Genomic DNA, 22,204 nt, shown 5'->3' on the forward strand with positions numbered 1-22,204 from the left:
AGCTGTAGGCGCCTCCCTGCTGGTGTTGAAACTTTTCTGTGGTCAATAGATACTTCTCAAAGTTTTCAGTAACTTTTCTTGAAAGATGAAATTAACCTGGGATCGCTTCAGCCCTGTTTTCCCAACACACCCATTCTTGAAGTACAGTGGCTTAGAAAGGACTGTAACAGAATGACCTAGATAAAAACCTTGAACTACATTCACACAATATGAGAGAATTAGGCTCTTTTGTTGTAATTGGAGAATTAATATAAAATTTTGCTACCACAGTCAATTTGATCCAGATTGTTTTCTGGGACTTTATAGGGCCCATTGTTCTGATGTGGAAAGTTGGACTTGAATCTCCGTGTCCCACAATTGGTGGATTTTCCACCAGTGATGTGTGACTGAACTACAGGTGATATGTGGACGGGGGTTTTTTGTGATAGTCATGTTTTTATTACATATATTTATGTACGCCAAGTCCAGGGTTTAAGGTAGTAATGTAAAATTTCCTTTTAAAATACATTTATTTAAAAAATCAAATTAAAGAAGAAAGAAAGTATAACTTAGAATAAATGTATTGTGAATACAGGGGAAAACCTGAAGTTGGTAAATATTGCAGACATTTGGGGACCACTGAGCTTAGAAGGAGGAAATCTGAAGTTTGCTATGATTCTAAGGAGGAGTTTGTCTTGGTGGTTGTGTAACAGGAATGATCAGGCACAGGTTGCCTTGTAGATGCTAAGCTTCTGCAACTAATATGTTAACTTCAAAAGAGAAGTTGATTTATTGCTAAAAGCTACTATCCAGAGTGCCATAGAACAGTGAGGGATAAAAATAATTAGATTCTGATCTTTTTATTTAAGCAAAAAAAACACAGAAAACCAAAACAAAACCCAATAACTGAAACAGTAGTGTTAAATTTTAATAGAAAAGTTCCATTTGCTTTTTAAGTTTAGATAATTCAACTGCAGGACACTTGGGCCTTTTCTAGAAGTTGTCTTCAGTATGCACCTTTGTATTCTAAGTTCATGATTCTTTGCAAATTCAGAGAATCATAAGAAAAGATGTTGTTATAGAATGAAATGTTGAGACCCTTGGGCTGTGCTAGTGGAAAGTTAGTAAGAAGACTAAAATACAGTGCTGAAATGGGAAATTGGCACATTTCAAAGAAATGACGTTCTAGCAATTTATGTCTCTTGCATTATCAAACTTCAGTTTATAATGTCCTAGTGTTTTAATTCTTTTCAGATATTTCTTTTCAGAGTTCTTCTGAATATAAGCTTTTACTATGCTTCAGATATAAACACTATTTGAAAAACATTTCATCTAGAATGATGCACAAAGATAGATAAATGGAAGTTGCCTATGGGGACCTGAGTAATTGATAATAAGAATGATGGGGCACTTCATTTTCTCTATGTTCTTTGTGGTTTGGTTTTTTGAGACACACTCTTGCTATGGCCTTGAACGCACTATGTAGCCCAGAGTGGCTTCCAATTCACAGTGATCCTCCTGCCTCAACCTCCTGAGTGCATGCACCACCGTGCCAGGCCATTTTCTCCATATTCTTATGTACTTTGTATCCCATGAATTTATTACTGGTTCAATTTTAAAAAAAACATTTTAAGTAAATGAAAATGTAATCAATATGTTTATGTCTCTTTTGTAAAAGTATTAGGCTAATTTAAACATTTTTCATCCACCACATTTTTCCATATACTAATCAGAAACAATGGTAGACATGGTCTTTTATCTTGGCTCCCATAATGAGCAAGGCCCTGTCTATGGGACTGAAGTTGTTGATAAACTTATTTGGTGCTCCGGATCATACCTAGGTACACTCTGCCACTGAGCTACATTCCCAGGCTCTCTTATTTATTTTTTTGTTTTGAGACAAGGTCTTGCTAAGTTTCAGGGAGAGACTGTGGTATAAAGTTGTGTATCTTTGTGACTTTTATCATTTGGAGAATTTCCAGCTGAATCTGTAATATTTGTATCCTCTACTTTCTCAATTGTCCCATTTTTCTCTCACAGGGACACCAGTGGCTCCAAGTCCAGCCCATACACAGTGAAGCAAGTTAAGGATTTAATATGAAGCACAGAAACAGATAGTGCCAGTAGCAAGTGGTACTTGGTACACATTTGTGAGTAAAATGTTCTCTTTTGGCTCTGTTTTCTTAGTCTTTAAACCATCTGCATGCCAAATCTTTAAATTTCAGGCATTTTGGTAAAGAATAAAAGAAGCTAGTTAGCAGTCCAGATCAAACCAGTTGTCAAAGCTTAGCTCACTAAGCAAGCTCTGAGAATTCTCCGAAGCATCTCAGGTGGGATGTAAGGTGTGGAGTACATCTTTGACTTGGAGATTAAGAAATAACCCCAGCTGAGATTAAGACATTGATGCTGTCTTTAATTTTTTATTATCTTTAACTTACATATACATATATAATATCTTTTACTGCATAGTTAGTATAATTTGATTTTTTTTTTTTTTTCTGGTACCAGGGATCGAACGCAGGACCTTGCGCTTGCGAGGCAGGAGACAGAACCACGGAGCTAAATCCCCGGCCATAATTTGATTTTTGATGTTTATTTTCTTTTTAGGAAACCATTACTTACACATTAGTTTTAGGCTACCTCAAATGCATTCATTTTTATCCTTTGCATTCTCTTCATGATTTTGTCATTTGTATTTAGTCTTAAAAAGTAAAGTTTTTTTCCTCCATTCGGAATATGTGATTAGATTGGTTTTATGGCAGTATTAGGTTTTTTTTTTCCTAACTTGACGTCACATTTGTATAAACATTTAATAGAGCTTTTCTTTGTTTGCAAAAAATCATAAAACAGTGACTATTTCTTAAGGGCATGTTTATGATTTTTGAGGTACTATGGAATAACTGTTTAGGAGAGATTTGAAAACTAGTTTCTCAGATCAAGTCCCAAGCCATTTTCAAATGCAAAAGCAATTTTATATAGATACTTACCTTTAATCATAGTTTTCACATGAAATGAATTGTTGAAATACTGATTTTTATTCTTTCTTTCTTACAGCTGGAAAAGCAGTGTCCGTGTTATGTACACCTCCAAAAAAGTTCAGATCTGTAGGGGAATTGTGTAAAGTAAACTGAACTGCAGGGTAGCAGTGTTTTAATAGCTATTGTAGGCGTGTCTTTACTGTATTAAAATGAGTAAAAGAACAAGCAGTGACACACCACTAGGAAGGTCAGTGACATTTTTTTCAGTTGAGCTGGTATTACAGGTTTGAGAGACATTGGCTTGAAAGCTGTTGACGTAGGCCTACCATGCTCCTTCATGCTTTTATTTTGTATTTGGGGGCAGCATTTTTTTACTGCATTTCCCTGAGATCGTGAATTTCTCTCCAGTTTAGAAGGTTACTCAGTGCATTTATGCTGTCTTTATTCCAAAGGCATTTGATGCTTAAAACAGATAACTATGTAATAAATTAATAATGTAAAACTTTTAACCTTTCAAAGATGCATGTCAGAAATTTATTAATACAAATGATATATTTGATATTCATTGTATCTGTCATCAAATATATGTTCAGTAAGAGGTTTTAATTTATATTTTATGATTTTAAGAGGGTTGCATCTTTTAAAAAAATTTAGAATTAACCATATTTACCTTTTGAGTCTGGTTGTCATCATTTAAAGGCTTTTCATGCATGATGCAATTTTTAATTTCATTTTTATAAAGTCCAAGCAGCTTTCTCTCAAGTAGTAAAGTTTTTTGTTTTCAGTGCTGGGAATCAAACCCAGGTCCTTATGCATGCTGGGTAAGCGCTCTGTCAGTGAGCTAAACCCTCCGGCCCTGATTAAGCATTTTTAATTTAAATTTTATTTCAGGCATTTTTGAGTTATGAGCAGCATGTATATCTGTTTATGCTGAAGAGAGTATGTGTATGTGTGTGTGCACATGTATATTGTAGTTCTACAATAATTTTTAAACTTGTTTCTAAGCAGTAGTCTCAGCTAATTTCAGCTATTAAGTTAAGAAAGCATTATGTTGGAGAAACCATTTTCTTCAGTCTTTTATTTTTTGGTATGTATTCGAGACTTGCAAATGAGAAGTTTCCTTTTGCTTCTCACTCAGTCATCCTGGTCTTTATGTTTTTCTCCCACAGGGTTAGTGTGGCAGCGTTTCCTTCTCCCACTGCTGCTGAGATGGCAGAAATTAGTCGAATTCAGTATGAAATGGAATACACCGAAGGTATTAGTCAGCGAATGAGGGTCCCAGAAAAATTAAAAGTAGCACCACCAAATGCTGACCTGGAACAAGGATTCCAAGAAGGAGTTCCAAATGCTAGTGTGATAATGCAAGTTCCAGAGAGGATTGTTGTAGCAGGTATTTCACATTTGCTGAAGAATTTGCCTAACACATCTTTATTTTATATATTTTTATAAAACTTGGGGATTTAGAAAATATTATTAGAAAATGGGTTGGGAAATGCAACTTACATTTTCAGAATTTCTATTGATTATAATAGTTGAAATTTTAAGCAGTTAAAAGTAATTCAACAGATTGTTGAAGTTTTACACACATAAAATATACACATTTTAAAGTGCACCTTTTATGAGTTTTGACAAACGTATGCAGTCACGTAATCACCACAGTCAGGATTACAGAACCCTGCCCCAGAAGGTTCCCGTGTGCCTTTACCTATGAGTTCCTACCCTTCAATTCTAGGCAAACATAACCTCCTTTCTATAACCAGAGACTAGATTTGTCTTCCTTGGAACTTTATATAAATGGGAAAGTACAGTGCATCTTGCTTTGTCTGGCTCCTTTTGCTCAGTGTAATGTTTTTAGGGTTCTTCCATATTGTTTTATATATATATATATATATATATATATATATATATATATATATATAAAATCTCAACTACTCATTCCATTTTAGTACTGAGTAATGTCCTACTGGGTGGGTATAGCATTACTGTGTTTATCCATTTACCCGTTGATGGCCATTTGAGTGACTTCCTTTTGGGAGATCTTAGGAATAAAGCTGCTGTGAATATTCATGTACAAGACTTTATGAGGACTTAGGTCTTCTTTAGAAGTAAAATTACTGGGTTATAAATTTAACTTTTTCAAATAATGGCAGTTTACTTTCCAAATTTTTATACCGTGTTACATTCCCATCAGTGACATATCAGAGTTTCATTTGCCCCACATCTTTGCTAAGTTTGTATTGTCAGTCTCTAATTTAGTTGTTCAAGTGGGCATATAATGGTGTTTCCTTGTGATTTTAATTATATTTCCCTGATAGTTAATCATTTTGCGCATCCATCCATGTGCTTTTGGTCATTTGTATATCTTGGCTATTTGAACTGTCTATTCGGATGTTTGGCCAATTTGAAAAATTGGGTGTTAAATAATAAGAGTGTTTTGTTTTTGTTTTTTTGGTACCGGGGATCGAACTCGGAACCTTGTGCTTGTGAGGCAGGTGGCGACACCACTGAGCTAAATCCCCAGCCCTATAAGTTTTTATATATCTGAATACTGGCTTTGGTTTGGTTTTGTCATGTGTGTATTATATAATTTCTTTTTAATATGTGTACCACAATGTTAAATATTAATGAAATACCAGTTCTTAAGCTGAAAATGTAGTTTTGAGACAGGGTCTCCCTGAGTTGTAAAGTTGCCCAGGCTGAGCTCAAATTTGCAGTCCTTCTGTCTCAGCCTCCCAGAGTGCTGGGATTACAGGCGTGTGCTCCCATGCCCAGCTAAAAAGGTAATTTTAAAGAAGCAAATCCTATTGCATAGGTTATAGTATAAAAGAGAAAGAAGAAAAATACATTTTAACAAAACTTTTTTTAAATATCTCCCTTTTTTGTTGTTGTTGTTGTTGTTGAAATTGCTGTTTGTTTTTCCTTCTAGGAAATAATGAAGACATTTCATTTTCAAGACCAGCAGATCTTGACCTTATTCAGTCAACTCCTTTAAAGCCTCTGGCACTAAAAACACCACCTCGTGTACTTACGCTAAGTGAAAGACCACTAGATTTTCTGGACTTAGAAAGACCTCCTCCACCCCCTCAAAATGATGAAGTAAGTAGAGTTTTAACGTCTATTAAATTTGAAAGAATATAAACAAGTAAAAAAGGAGTTGAGAGTCAATGAATCATATCACTAGTCGTATGTGTTGGAAGCTTTCTACCTGGAATATTGATTACTATCAATTCTGATTTATAAATTATGTAAATAATTATGCTACTATTTTTATTATGCATCAAATAAAAATTTTGAGGAAAATACTGTCATTTGTGTAAACTTAAAGATATGTATGTATGACTATATTTTAAGTAATGAAGAGAAAATTGTGAAGTCTTTTAAGAGGAGGAAATGAATGCATCGTTTTGTTACAAAGTTAGTCTGTCAAACAGTACCCACTCTTGCTACTAAATGAATTGTTTCTACCCAGTTACTTGGTGAATCACAAGTACCATTAGTACCTGTGTTGTTAGCCATATGGACTAATAAGTTGTTAACTGGTAGAGTTCAAATCTTGCCTCTGCTGGTTACTCAAGAACAGTCTTTAGAAACTTCTTTCTTTTTTTTTGGTACTGGAAATTGAACACAGGACCTTTCATTTCGAAGCAGGTGGTGGCACCACTGAGCCCTACAAGCTTCTTCTTGATGATTTCTGTAATTGGCTATTTTTCATTACACTTCTGAACTTTAACATATTCTCATGAGGGTGGTATAAAACAGTGTGCAAACATGTTTTTTATTAATATTGATTCTCCCTGTGTACCTTTTCATTCTTCACATAGTCCTTTCCAAAGAGGCTTAAGCTCTCATATAAGCTAGGGCAAAGCAACTTTCCAGTTGTAGGTGTTGCTGTTTTTTAGATTCTAAGTTTCTGCTGAAGTAATTGAGGTGTAAAATGCCCGAAAGTGCCAGTTTGAACATTCTAGGTACTTTGCTTAGTGAAAATCACAGAAGTTGAGGGTTTAGGCACTAGACATCAAGATACTTGCAAACTTTTATTTAAACCTTTTTTTTTTTTCTTGAGCTCCTGTGAAGACACTGTATGTGGCATAAGGGTGAATGCCCTTAGTTCTCACTCTCAGAAAGTTTATTCTGCCTCACCACAGCAGGACAGAGATGTAAGGGGAAAGCACCAGCTCACAAAGGATGTAGACTTCTTAATAGCACAGTATAACGAAAGCCGTGAAAATGGCTGTATAGAACACAGGGTGCCCAGCATTCTCCCAGCTAGAAGTCTGGCTTCCCAGCTCTCCAGAGTAAGGCTTCTGCCAGGAGAGAGATGCTTTCTTGGCTGTTTATTGGGTTTTTTTCTTTTGATCTTTCTGCTCCCCCTACCTGTTTTAGACATTTGCCTACCCAGTGCAAATGACTGATTAAAAGCAATCTAAGCACTTTCCTGAATGATTAAAACTAAATGAAGAAAAGTTTTGACAAGATTGCCTTAAGAGACTATTTGGGGCTCACTTTTGCATTATTTGTGTTATTTAGTCAAATGTGATAAATGCCTAGAGTGTGTAGCACTGAAACAAAAGACTCTTTAAGTTGAGAATTTGATCTAAGCTTGAACATTGACCTTGCCACTTACCACATAATTTTGGTCAAGTTATTTAACAATTCTAAGAGTTATCTATGAACTAAAGATAAAAATAATGCCAAGTACATAAACTTCTTTTGAAAATTCATGTTAAAAGCCCAATATATATAAATATTTTTATTAAAATGTTCAAATTCTATAGCTGGAACCAAATTTTGAGACACAAGAGAGGAGTTTCTGAGATTAGTACCAGCTAACTATTAAAAGGAAAGCAAGTTGGGCTTAGTGGCTGGAAGGCTAAAGCAGGAGAATCTCAAATTCTAGCCTAGCTAGGCAACTTAGTGACTTAGCGAGACCCTGTCTTAAAAAGGAGCAGGGAGCGGGCTGATGATGTAACAGTTCACAGGCCTCAGTACAACCAAAAGAAAGAAAAGATGATAGTTTGTACTTCACGTTTGTAGAAGGTCAGGTAGCTCTCAAAAGATGACCAACCATTGGGCAGAGGAGGGAGCCTGAGTTCTTGCAGCTGCTAGAAGTGGGCTGATGTGGAAGGACAGTGAGGTCCTGAGTACTTGTAACTGATTCAGATGCTACTCAGAATCTATAGGTGAGTTCCTGGAACGATCTGCTCTATACTAATCAGATGCCAGGATTTCTCAGTCTCGGCACTATTGACATTTTAAACTGGAGGACTCTTGGTTCTGGAGAGGGCTGTCCTTTTGCACTTCCAATGTTTAACAGCTTTCATGATCTCCAACTACAAGATGCCAATTACATCCTCCAAGTCGTGACAATCAAAAATATCTCCAGGGCCGGGGATTTAGCTCAGTGGTGCCACTCCTGTCTTACAAGCACAAGGTCCTGAGTTTGATCCCCGGTACTGGGAAAAAAAAAATGTCTCCAGTAGTAAAAAATGGAAACAATGGAAATGTCCATCACCTGAAGAATGGGTAAACAAAATGTGATATATCCATATAGTGACTATAACTCAATAAAAAGGAATAAAGTATTGATATGTGGTACAACATGGATGAACCTTGAAAACATGCGAAGTTTAAGATACCAAACAGAAAAGGCCATATATCATGTTATTCTGTGTCATGAAACAGAATCCATAGAGACAGAAATTAGTGGTTGCCAGGAATTGAAAGAGGGTGAGAATGACTGTATATCCTGGGTAGAAAGGATTAATATAGTGAAAATGGCCATACTTCCAAAACTGCTATATAGATTTAATGCAATTCCAATTGAGATCCCAGCAGCATACTTCATAGACCTCGAGAAAACAATCCAAAAATTCATTTGGAATAAGAAGAGACCCAGAATAGCAAAAGCAATTCTAGGTAACAGAGACATGGCAGGGGGTATCACAATCCCCAACCTGCAACTCTACTACAAAGCTACTGTGATAAAAACAGCATGGTACTGGCAAAGAAACAGGCTTGAGGACCAGTGGAACAGATTAGAAGATGCAGAAACAACGCCAGACACACTCAGCCATCTCATCTTCAATAAAGGAGCCAAACACCCTCACTGGAGGAAAGATAGCCTCTTTAATAAATGGTGCTGGAAAAATTGGGCTTCAACTTGCCAAAGATTAAAACTAGACCTGTATCTCTCACCATGCACTAAACTAAAATCAAAATGGATTAAAGATCTAAATATTAAAATAGAAACTCTGAACCAGTTGGAACAGAGGTTAGGTAGAACCCTTGAAGACATCAGTATAGGAAAAGATTTTATGAACAAAACCTCAGTTGCCCATGAACTAGCACAAACAATCAACAAATGGGATCTCTTCTTATTAAAAAGCTTCTGCACAGCAAGAGAAACCACCAGCAGTGTGAAGAGACAATCCACAATGTGGGAAAAAATCTTCACCTGCTCTTCCTCAGACAAAGGTCTACTATCTCAAATCTATAAAGAACTTAAAAAGATCAGATCTCCCAAATTTAAAGACCCAATCCAAAAATGGGCATCTGAAATGAACAGACATTTCTCAGACAAAGAAGTAGAAATAGCAAATAAATACATGAAAAAATGTTCAACGTCACTCGTCATTCGAGAGATGCAAATGAAAACAACGCTGAGATTCCACTTCACTCCAGAAAGAATGGCTGCTATCATGAAATCAACCAATAACAAATGCTGGCAGGGCTGTGGGGAAAGAGGAACCCTGCTCCACTGCTGGTGGGAGTGTAGACTGGTGCAAGCACTGTGGAAATCAGTATGGAGATACCTCAAAGAACTAGGACTGGAAATCCCATTTGACCCCGCTATTCCACTGCTGGGGATCTTCCCCAAAGAATTAAAAGAATCAGACCACAGTGATATATGTGCGCCCATGTTCATAGCCGTGCAGTTTGTAATAGCTAAAACTTGGAAACAGCCCAAATGCCCATCAACTGGAGACTGGATAAAGAAAATGTGGTTTTTTTAATAAAATGGAGTACTACTCAGCCATAAAAAATGAGAAATTAGAGACATTTATAGCTAAGTGGATGCACATTGAGGCAATACTCTTAAGTGAAATAAATAGGACACAGATGTGTAAATACCGAATAGTTTCTCTGGTGTGAGAAACTGAAAGTGTAAATAAGGACTAAATGTATAATAGGTCATGTGAAATAGGAAGAAAGGGGGCAAAGGGGAAGGAAGTAGGAGGGCTAAGGGAAAGGATAGACGGGAATGGGATTAATATGAGAAAATGGAAAAATAGGAACAAAATCTTTGTAAATAGGGAGGGCTGGAGGGGTTGAAGGGAGGGCTGGGCAAAGGTGAAAAACAAGAACCAAGAGAGACTATGTAAAGGTGCAAATTTCCAATGATGAATGTCATTATATTGTAGACCTAAAATGTACCAATGATTAGAATGAATAATCGATAATGTAAAATAGGAAGAAAAGGTCCAAAGGGGTAGGGGTAGTGGGAGGGGCAGGGGAAAGGAAAGAAGGGAAAGGAAAAAATGATGAGAAATGGAAAAAATGGAAATAAAGTCTTTGTAAATAGGGAAGGGTGGAGGGTGTGAAGGGAGGGCTAGGAATGGGGAAAACATAAGAACCAAGATGCATTATGTAAAGGTACAATTCCCAATGAGAAATGTAATTGTGTTGTATACCTACAATGTACCAATAAAAGAATTTAATACAAAAAAAAAAAAAAAGAGAGTGACTGCATAAACATTGAGGGGTTTCCTTTTGGAGTAATAAAAATGCTCTGGAACTAAATTGTGGTAATGGATGCACAGCATTGTAATCGTATTAAATTTGTGCAATTAACCTAAAAATGGTTAAAATTGGGAATTGTATATTATGTGTATTTTAGTACAGTTTAAAGAAAATGTCTCCGGGCATTCCCTAGGTCAAATCACCCTTGGCTGAGAACCACTGGCCTACATTACAAAGAAGACTACCTGGAAAGTTTTTTGCAAAATACTGAAATTGTTTAAAAGCCTGACTGATGGAAGGGATGAATTCCTAGAGAGCATCTGCATTTAAGTTCTTAAATGGGCTCAATGAATCCAAGTGAGCCTATGAGGAGGGCTGAAAACATGATACAGATAATCCCCTGGCTCATTGGAAGTTTGTATTACTTGGAGACTTGGTTGGGAGGGTGGAAATTGATCAACTCTTTCAATATGTCTGATCTTTGCCCGTATGTGGAAAGTAGCTCTAGGACAAGAGCATGGCTTGGCAATTCTCCCTACAGGGAATTATAAAGCAGCTATGCAATAAACCCTGTGAACTGGACATAAAACTAGAAAATACCCAGATTGTGATAAATCTTAGGGTTCTCACAGTGGGTCCAGCAATGTGAATGGGAAGGCCGTGGCACTGATGCTACCTCCTCTCAGAAAGGGGTGTCAACTGGAGCCAGGGAGAGATCTTCCAGAGGATGAAAAGGGAGAGCTATGAGGAAAAAGAATTGGAAAATGATGCCAAAAGATTGGAAACAGCCTTGAGCAGTGTGACTAAGCCAAAGATTTTAATTCCACCATTATCTGTCAGTAGCAATGTATTTTGAAAGATCAGCTACAGTAAATGCCTAGAGCCTCGTGAGAAGTCCATTGATAAAGGAAGAGAAAACAGACTCTAAAAGACAGGTTCTAAGAGCTTTCGCCCAAATTGGCAACTCCTTCAAAAAAGAGAAGTACTAGAGTGCCATCCATTTCTATAATCTTGAGAGGAACACCAAACTCCAGATATACCCACGAAGTATCAACAGTCAGGGATGACTGGGAAGGACCTGTATAAACCTTGACTTGATTCTGGAAGAGAAGGGCAAAGGTAATGAGTATTTTCAGTAAACCATGTACAGAAGTTCTCAAGTGGCATCCACAGGATGCCAAATTCTGTAGCATTCATGTACAGTGTACAGCCAGATCTCAGGGTGTAGGAGCCGAGCTTATCAGAGATTACACTTACAAAGCCACAGCTAAAGGGTAACACAAAGCTGTGATTGTCTAACAGAAAACTCTAGGTTTAGTAATCCTGTTGTGAAGCAGAAGATGGTTGTCAGTGCACTATGATGGCCCAGTACAGCTTAAATGACAACCAACCCCGAGGACGAGAAGCCAAAGACCATAGCTGTGAAATGTAATGAGTCAAGTCACTTAACTGCATGACAGAGCCCAGAGCAAATGCAGAAGACTCCCCAGGCACCTCACAGGGTCTTGCAGTGACTCAGAAAATGAAGAACCTGATGGATATGAGTTTGATCACAATTTGGTGTTGGTTTGTTTAGCCTCCTTCTTCTTTATCTGTGAAAAAGAGGAGCTAGGATTGAAATGAGCACAGAATAAAAGTCTAGAGAGAAGTGAGAGTGAGTAACTTGTGTGATTTTATACCGTGCACTTTGATCCATGGAAGATTCTTTGATGCATACTCACATTCTTTGTACGGCTACGGTTTCATAGCATAACCCAGACATGGGGTCTTCACTGTGACACATTGTCCCACGGTTCCTTCCCACAGCCGAAATTGCTGGCTCAACTGTTCTCCCAACTGCTAGTTATGTTAAACTTTAGACAGTGAGCGTGTTTTGAGAGGAGAGGATGTTTATCCCAGTTGTTCAGCGTGCCTTAACTCATCTTTTCCCTCTTCAGTGAAAGTTGCACAGAAAACAAGAACAAGTATGAAGGGAGATACTGAGGCCTGTGAACACATTCTTAAAGAGGAGGTAGTCTTGACACAGACTAGAGATTGTGAGCAATGAAATATAACTTGGAGCATAAGCCCATAGCAGGGGATTTTAATATGCCCTAAATTCTTCGAAATTATAGTATGGCAGTAATGTCAGAGTTAGCATCCCTGCTAAGCTGTGCTTTAATCAGATTTCACATGGTGAAAATAGCAGTAGCCTTAGGATTATCAAGCTTCAGGGCTATGTGGAGACATATTTGTGTTTCATCATTTCTTGTCCTTAATCTTATTTCTCACCACTTAGTGGTAAGAATGATTCTGATTTAGTAGACATTTCCTTTGACCCTGTTACATTTGGAAAAGCTGTTCTACCTAAGGGAAAGCAACCCGAACTCTGCAGTAGGTAAGGCCAGTATCACTTGGAGTCTCACCAACCAAGCCACTATTGCTCACTGTGTATGAGTAAAATGACACTTGATTATGGAGCAGTTACATTTTATACATAGTTGCTTAAAAGTAATTTTGATTTTTGGATTAACCTTCAAAGGCTCGTATAGTAGGCTTCAAACTGACTCTTCTGTTTTTAGAAAAAAATTTTTCACAGACCCTCCCTTAGTCTCCCTTAAGCATCCATTGTTCGCGCTTTATTCACCTCATAATGCTGTGCAGTTAGGCTCACGGTGCTTGTGTCTGTACAGAAAAGAAAGTACAAACTTTCTTTTTCTTGCCAGTATTCCTTAAATAATAGGGTAAAGCAGCTCTTTACATAGCATTGACATTATATTGCATTAGGTATTATAAGTAAGCTAGAGGTGGTTTAATGTATGGGAGTGTGCGTAAGGATACGTTGCCATTTTATATAAGGTACTTGAGCATCCGACTGTTTAGGCATCTGGGGGTTTTCTGGATCCATCCCCTGCAGATGCTGAGAAATGACTGTAATTGTGCCAAGTAAAATTGAGACTTAAGAAACCCGAATAGCCTTTATCTAAAAGTAAACATGTTCCTAAGTGTACCCACCTTATAATAACTAAGGAGTCTTGTTTTGTTTTTTGACAAGTCTGTCTCTAATACACATGCCTGGTGCCAATTCTTGATTGCTTTTTCTTGGTTCCTTTTAATTTTTTTCTGGGTAGCCTTGGACTAAGCTTCCTTTGATGCAAAGCGGCTACTAGATAACTAAGAATATTTTCTATTCCTTTTCTTTGTGCCTTAGCAGATCCGTGCAGTTGGCAGGCTAAAAAGAGAGCGCTCTATGAGTGAAAATGCTGTTCGCCAAAATGGACAGCTGGTCAGAAATGATTCTATGTGAGTAGAACCACTGAGCTCTGTCTTCCTTGTAAGTTTCTTGGCATGTTATCTGTACACATCTTTTTCTAAAGAACTTGGCACAGTTTTTGAAATTTGTTTTACATGTATATCATCAGTACATTTTTGCAGTACTTTATATAGTCTGGCCATTTTGTCAGTTGTGAAAATTTTTCAGTAATGTCATCTGTGTGTGTACAATCTTCTGTAGGTATGATTTGTTTATCTGGGAATCTTCTATAAAATATACTTAAGACAAATTGATAAATATAACTGCTCACTTATATGCAGTCTTAAAAATGTTTGGCATGTAGATTGAAAAATCAGAAAAGAAAACACCAAATAGGATGTCTTTACCCTAAGTTTTAATCTCGTTAGATTGTAAACCAGCCATTTCCAGCCCACCTGTGTCTCGTGAGCTGTGATGAACAGTGTAGCGCAGATGAGTGGAAGTAGCTTCCTGTCCATGCGTAGTTTTTAGCTTTCTGCCTACTGATTGTTGAATTATTAGGTCCCTTCTATTTTAAAAAACTACACATACGTTGTTTAAAGAACTATTTGTTTAAACCCTCTTTTCTCATTCCTTTATATTATCACACACTGATCTTAAAGCTACTGTAACATGTTTCAGATCAGGCAAGTACTTTTTATTATTTTATTAAAATTAATCCATTTGTTTTTCCTTTGGTTTTTTGAGGCCATCTCTATGTAATTCAGGCTGGCCTTGAGCTCACTATGTAGCCCAGACTGGCCTCGAACTTGCAGCGATCCTCCTGCCTCCCAAGGAGAAACATGGGCTACCATGCCTGGCTTAAAATTAATCAGTTTTTACAAATAAAATATCTCTGGAAAACTGGTCAGGATTTTTAATCTTAAATCACTGGCAATGCTGCTTTCTTAAAAAATAGATTATTTAGATTGTTTACATAGATTTTTATTTCTTACTAATTTTTGGTCAATTTTCATGAACTCATCAGGAACTGTATGTGATGTCAAGCATCATGTTAGTTTTTCTGGGAACTATGAAAGCAAAACGTTTGATTTTTTTTTTTTTTTTTATACAAAGTAATTAGATCATAGTAAGTTACACATATATACGATAGCATGTTATGTTCTCCTTCGGGCCTGACTGGAGAGTATAGAGCTACAGAAGGGACTTTGATAGGGGCAGGGGCTTCAATGTGCAAGATAAGAAGAGAACTTTTTTCACATATTTTTATCCTTGCTTTGCATTTCAACCAGCCAGTGAACTTACAGCTTAAATTGCTTGTTTATTTTATTGAAATTCCATTCATGTGTGCTAGGTGCAAGGGAAAACTATTAACTGCTCTGATTTCTTGGAGAACTTGAAATGTCTCCTAAAGCAATTGAGCAATTACAGTTACTCTGAAGGATTATATGGGACAAGAATGGTATATATATTCTTTAGGAAAGATTTATCAGAAGGGTTGAATCATTACTTGTGTAAATTTTTTAGGGTTTTCCTGAAGATGTGAAGTCAACAAACCCATAAAATTCATTTTTTCAGAATATTTCCAATACATAGTGAAAAAGCTACACAGTTTATGGCTAAGGTAGATTAAATGTACACCTAAAGTTTTTGTTCTTTGGTTTTTGTGGGGGGTTTTGGTACCGGGATCGAACTCAGGACCTTGCGCTTGTGAGGCAGGCACGGTGCCACTGAACTAAATCCCCAGCCCCACTTAAAGTTTTTAGTTTGTTTGTAATATTCTTTCAAGGTTTCTTAATATTCTTGTAAGGCAGCAAAGGTTTCTTCTAGTAAACTTCTCTGGTATGTAAAGAAGCGACTGATTGTTTAGGTCCATAAGTACTTTGACTGGTTCTTCATGACAGAAAAAGTTAACAGTGCTAAATAATACTTGCTTTTCCTTTCTTTTTCTTTAGCCTTTGTAGGTGTTTAAGAAAATGAAAATGTCATGTTTTGAGAATGTAATTTTTAGAATAAAAGACAATAGGAGGTAGGGAGATAGGACTTTCTCAAACGGGAAGGGTTAAGAGATGCTGGGAGGGGAGAACAGGGAGGGAAGCGGGGTAAAGAAAGAGTTAAGGCGGGCTTGTATGCATGTGCCAGCTCCACACAGGCAGTGGAAATGTACTGTGAACATGTGCTGATGAAAATTCACAAATACAGAAGTAATATGATTGCATTATACATTTTCACAGCGAGATGCTTAACCATGCTTTTTGTTCGGTTGTGCATTTGCTACAGTTGTTAATATATGTTGCCATCTTATAGTAAGATACTTGCTATCTTTATATTAAAGAACCCTTGACTTGCTTTTCCCATCGTTAATTTTACGATTTATAATTGAACTTTAAGGAACTACATCTTATTAACTCTAGGAATTTTGTACAATTGAACATATGTGTTCAGTGTTGTTAGTAAGTTAAGAAAGAAACTAGTAATCTAGTACAGCTGTAATTTACCCCTACTAAAGTAATGATTAAACTCTTGCTGTCGTGACCTACTTTAGTCTTTTCCTTTGTAATAGGAGATTGATTATGCATCATTATGCCTGAACCTTTGCCTGCCCACACTTTATTTTCTTTTGTGGCTCTGACATTACCAGTGCAAATGACAGTAAGAGCAGGGACATTAGCCTTTGTTTTCTGAATTACTTTAAAGAAGCAGTAGGATGGGTTATTTTCACCTATTGGCCCTGAAGTTAATTCTGACAATCATATCTAGCTTTTTCTTTGTGTTATGAAAGCTGCATATGTAAAAGAAGCATAATTATTATTTAAGGTGGTACAGATCAGATTCTGCCCCAAGAAATAAAATTTCAAGGTTCCAGACTTCGATTTCTGCACCGGAGTACACGTAAGATTTTATCTGCTCTGCTTTTCACAAGGAGTCATTTTAATTTTGCAGGCTTATGTAATACTAATCTATTTCACTATGTAACTGGAATATAACACCTTAATTCTCTTATTATTTGGCTTTTAGTACTTCAGGATTTCTCAAACTGTCATCACATTTTATTAAGGAAATTTATTTTATACGGTTTGGCGCATTGGTGTAAGGAAAATGGAATATTTTACACATAAGGACCAAGTATTCTTTTCCATTTTCTTTATTTTGCTTTGGTTGGCATATTAGTTTTCTATAGATTGAATTTAACCACGTTAGTAACCCAGTCACTTTTTATATTTCGGCACAGTATTATTTTCATGTTTTATTTTGGCCTAGAAGAATAGAGTCTTGATTGTGATTTGTCACTGAAGTTGTTTTTCTTTCTTTTTTTTTTTTAATTCCATAGATGTAAGATGTGCTTGGAAGAAGTTTTTTGAGAGCACTAAACCCACTTCTCTATGTGACAGAAGAATACTGGGAACGGCTGGCCTCTAGTGAGGAGTAGCCTTTAGTGTACAATATAAAAATTTGACAGCATGTGTCGTTCTTAAGTGACAGAAGAAACCACACTGACAGCCAATCTTTTTCTTTTATTCTAGTTTTACTATTTAGGCTTCGAGGAATGTAGTCAATTGCCTTCGATAACGGCAGCAAATTAGTTTTCTCTCTATTTAAAATTCTGAGAGAAATTAATATTGCTTGTGTTTTGTGAAAATGTTCGTGCCTTTTTTCCTCGTACCCATGCTATTTTTGCAAGTGGTTGATGCCTCACTAAAGAGGTTAATCTCACAGTTTGAGAAACATTATTCCTGTGAAAACTGTCAGGCAAGAGGTACTTGACTTTAACCTCTTGATAATGACATAATTATGCGAGTAAATTGAAGTTTAAATTTTAGTTTTGACATTAACCAATGTTAACTTTTGTAGTAAGATTTCATGTAAGCATGAGGTAGAGCTACTAATGAAATAACAGCAAACACCACCTTTCTGTAAAATTTTCTCTTGTATTTTAAAAAATGAAAAGTTGAGATTGTGTTGTTTTGTAACATCATGAGGATCAATTTTTCATCAAAATGCATTTTTATTAAATTACTAATATTGTGATATGTACATTTACAGTATGCATTCCTTTTTGGTTTTTTTTTTTGGTACCGGGGATCGAACTCGGGTTCTTGTGCTTGTGCAGCAGGCGGCAAAACCACTGAGCTAAATCCCGGGCCGCTTGCTTTTTTATTTTTCACTGTTCACTTACAAATTCAAACAATAAAAACAAAACAAAAAAATAACTAAACCTTGGTTGGGTGTGGTATGAATGGACAGAGATGAAATCCAATTCTAAAATCACTTTTTCCCTCCACATTTGATATTAGTTGAAGACATTCCAACTGGTGAAGGATTGATTCCTAAAGTAAGGGTTATTTTCCTTTGTCTTTAAGTGTACAGTGTTTGTAAAAGGACTGCTTAAAGCTTTAAAAAAAGAAAGAACATTTGGGATCAGTGAGTTTGATCCCAGGTACAAAAAAAAGAAAAGAAAATTTTTGCTAAATTATTTATTGCTTCTAATTATTAAGGTAGTTTTAGACATCTTGGAATATAATGATTCAGTTCCTAAGTAGGTGAACATAAATGTTAAAAATCAAGGACATTTAATCTATACAAATAGTTAAAAGGAGTTTAAAGATGCATTTCCTCTTCTGTTTTTGCTGTTTATGGAGAACTGCCATATAAAAGAACAAGAAGAAATTTATTACTAATCTTTGAAACTTTTAATTTCTCTTGATAAACAACTAAGTAGTTCTTTTGACTTGGGTTTTGATGACATAGATATCTTTATTAGTATTGATATAGGTTTAATTTCAGGGGCTGGAGATGTAACTCAGTGATAGAGCAGTTGCCTTGCTTGCATGAGGGCCTGGATTTGATTCCTAGCATCAGACAGTGGGATGGTGAAGGACTTAGTCTCATCCTTTATCTTTATATAAGTACTTTTATTAAGTTACAATTGAGGATCATATAAGAGGGTTTTTTGTTGTTATTGTGTTTATAACCGTATTCCACTTTCATATAATCACAGACTTAAGAGATTTTAAAAATATTTTTAAATTTTTTATTAGTTGATGTCTCTGTTATTTGATATTAAAATTAGTCATTGAGGGCCAGGGATTTAGCTCGGTGCCACCGCCTGCCTCGAAAGCCCAAGGTCCTGAGTTTGATCCCTGGTACCAAAAAAAAAAAATTAGTCATTGATATGCATATAGGTTGCTTTACAATTCAGCCTTTTGTTCATTCTGTTTTAAGAATTGTTTGGGCCGGGGATTTAGCTCAGTGGTTCCACCGCCTGCCTCGCAAGCCCAAGGACCCGAGTTTCATCCCCGGTACCAAAAAAAAAAAAAAGAATTGTTTGTCAAGCTAGCATGGTGGCAGCATGCCTATAATCCCAGCACCCTGGGAGGCTAAAGCAGGAGGATTGCAAATTTGAGCCAGCTTGAGCAATTTAACGACTTAATGAGAACCTGTCTCAAAAAAATAAAATAAGGAGGACTCAGGATACAACTCAGTGGGAAGGACTTGGTATCAATACCCAGTATCACATACACACAAAAGAATTCTTTGCTGTTAATCTGAAGTTAGTTCACGCGTGGCTCTTTTACTACTACTTCATTTCCTACATATGGACAGAAAATATATTTATAATTTTAGAATTTAAATAATTCCTTATTGTTTTTGGCAAAGTGACTTTGCTCAGAGGAAGTTACCTTTCTTTTGTTTATTTTTTATTTTTGGCAGTGCTTGGGTTTAATCGCAGGTCCATCACATACTAGGCCAGGTGTTCTACCACTGAACCAAATCCCCACTCCTTCTTAAATCTTATTTTGAGACAAGGTCTAAGTTGCCCAGGCTGCCCTTGAACTTCTGATCATCCTGCCTAAGCCTCCAAAAAACAGATTACAGGCATCCACCACCATGCCTGGTTTTCCTTTTAATTTTTGAGTTTTTTTTTTTTTTTTTTTTTTTTTTGGTACCAGGGATCGAACTTGGGTCCTTGCGCTTGCGCAGCAGGCGGTAAAACCACTGAGCTAAATCCCCGGCTCCTTTTAATTTTTAATGGGCAAAAATCCATCCAACTTGATTGATAGATTTGGGTTCAGTTCATTGACATTATTCCTTTAAGATTATAATTCTAGATGTTGTTATAGTCTTTAATGTATTAGTATGTAGCTAATTTATTTACTATCAAATGAGGTATAAAATGTTTAATTTAAACCCCAGAATTCAGAGAAAAAGGACTAGTTGTTTAAAATGTAAGTAAATTGAGCCAGATACACCAGCAGCTCTGTTGAGATCAGCATAAGAGGAATTGTTTGTTAACATACACAGTATGTTGACACGGAACTGACCATTTAAAATCCTATCTCTGGTGATACTATTTAAATATGATCTCAGTTTGGATTCTCACAAATAGCAGGAACTTTAGGTTTTTTCTGTGCTCCCTAAAAAGAATTCTGAGTATAAGATGAGCACATAGGCTTGGTATCCTAGACGTTCTGGAGTTTGTTTTGGTTTTTTGTTTTATTTTGTTTGCTTTTCTAGGATGCCCAGTATGGGTTTTGCCAAGTCTTGTGGGTCATTAGATAGATCGGCTTATAAGGGTCCAGATTTAGGGTTACTAGCCACAAGACTGTCTGAAAATTTGACACCATGAGGTCTAATTCCTGTGGTAAATCAGCCTTCAAAGATTAATTGCTGAATATGCCAAGATTTGGCTTAGAACTTTCTCTCTAATAGTCTTTGGAAAACAGTTTTCATATTTATTGTATGTTTCTCTTTAGATTGTCAAAAGAGTGAAAGTTACAAAATTTTGGAGATTTTGTTTCTTAAATTTTCTGAGACTCTGGGACTCTTACCAGATAACAGTAACTATCCTTTGACACACACAAAAAATCTTACTTTGTGGTTTCCAAACCATGTTACAGTAGAAAACACAGTCAAATAAAAGGATTTTTCTTTTTTTTTCAGTTCTTCCCCGTGTGGTCTGCTTTTATTCTTTTGAATGTAGTACATAAAGGTTGAGTTTGACCTAATCTTCTTTTCCCTGAGAGCGAGAATGTTAAACCCTCATCCCACAGGTGTGGTCTTTTATCATAACAAACCAGATGCCACTGTGTCCATCAGTTAAATGCCTCACATAGCTCCTCATGCTCCGATATTAAACAGCTCTTCAATAGGGAGCAGCTCTTGCAATTTAGGCTAGGACTGTACAAATTTCTGATATGTGGTCAGCTGTCAGGAGCACAGGCAGTGGAGCCAAAAGAAATTGTGAATCTCAGCTCACACATGGAGTGATTAAGATCCTGTTACTGAGAAGCCTAGAAGTGGTATCAGCTGTCTTGATAATTGGAAAAGTATCCTTGCCTCCTTTCACTGTAGGCTCAGAATTGGAAATAGTTTTATGTTTTAGTCATTTAACTGGAAATCATATACTTTACTATAATTAAATAATGACAATGCTTTTTTTTTTACAGTTTTCAGAGAATTTGATGCATCTTTAATGTCATTTACTTGTTAACTCAGCTGTGTCATTGTCTTTATTTGTAAAGTATCTGAAATGGCATTTTCAGGGGTTTAGATTTTGACACCTGTATACCAGAATTCTCTACCCCACTCTTGTGGTCATCCATAAGTTGAATGCAGTGTTGTTTCTTAGCAGTTTGGTCCACTGAATTGGAATATATACCACACTGCAAAGCTGAAGGTTGAATACCTTCATTACTGTAATTCTCATTCCTACTGAAATTGTTTTTTCATATTGTTTGTTTTGATGTTTAAGGTTACAAAGTTACAGGTGCTACACTGTGGTTTTTAAAACAAATCAAAATGCTTATTAACTTTCATTTGACTTTCTTGGGCAAAAGTGAACAGTGAGAAAAGGGGTCAGGAAAACTAAGATTAAAAATTACTCAGCTGAAGTTTTATAAAAATCTGACTTGAGTATTTTTCTCTTCATTTGCTGTGCTTATGTAAACAGTGTGACACCATCGCCACCACAGGCCCGGGCCTGTCCTCCCCATATGTTACCTGAAGATGGAGCTAATCTTTCCTCTGCTCGTGGCATTTTGTCGCTTATCCAGTCTTCTACTCGTAGGGCTTACCAGCAGATCTTGGATGTGCTGGATGAAAATCGCAGGTGATTGGCCGTCAGTGACTCTTGCCAGCTTGTGTTGCGTATTTTTTGGCTCCTTTAGTGGATTGTGGTGTCTTCCTTTTATGTTTGCACTCTCTAGTCTCTTTCTATGGTTTGAAATGGCTTGCTTTGCTTTCTTTTAATTTGAAATTATTGTCCAAAATTCAC

The 22,204-nt window shown here is 36.5% G+C and overlaps 1 protein-coding gene across 30 annotated transcripts in view; it reads left to right on the plus strand.

The window, feature by feature from the left end:
- Mff (mitochondrial fission factor) overlaps nt 1–22,204 on the plus strand; it is a 33,677-nt gene that overhangs the window by 1,196 nt on the left and 10,277 nt on the right. For 3 of the 30 annotated variants that reach the window (XM_021247024.2, XM_021247028.2, XM_087209286.1), the window contains exons 2-6: nt 2,020–2,129; nt 3,034–3,204; nt 4,127–4,347; nt 5,884–6,053; nt 13,888–13,979. In XM_021247024.2, the coding sequence (XP_021102683.2) occupies nt 3,167–3,204; nt 4,127–4,347; nt 5,884–6,053; nt 13,888–13,979 (521 nt within the window). In that variant the 5' untranslated portion in view covers nt 2,020–2,129; nt 3,034–3,166. Of the gene's footprint in view, nt 1–2,019; nt 2,130–3,033; nt 3,205–4,126; nt 4,348–5,883; nt 6,054–13,887; nt 13,980–16,746; nt 16,822–21,880; nt 22,040–22,204 lie in introns of all 30 variants that reach the window. The other 27 variants (XM_021247025.2, XM_004867993.4, XM_004867995.4 and 24 more) reach the window with 13 other exon arrangements.

Source organism: Heterocephalus glaber, unplaced genomic scaffold, assembly GCF_053883595.1.
Source record: "Heterocephalus glaber isolate CG9 unplaced genomic scaffold, H.glaber_assembly_v1.0 deba00001004, whole genome shotgun sequence".
NCBI classification, from domain to species: Eukaryota; Metazoa; Chordata; class Mammalia; order Rodentia; family Bathyergidae; genus Heterocephalus; species Heterocephalus glaber.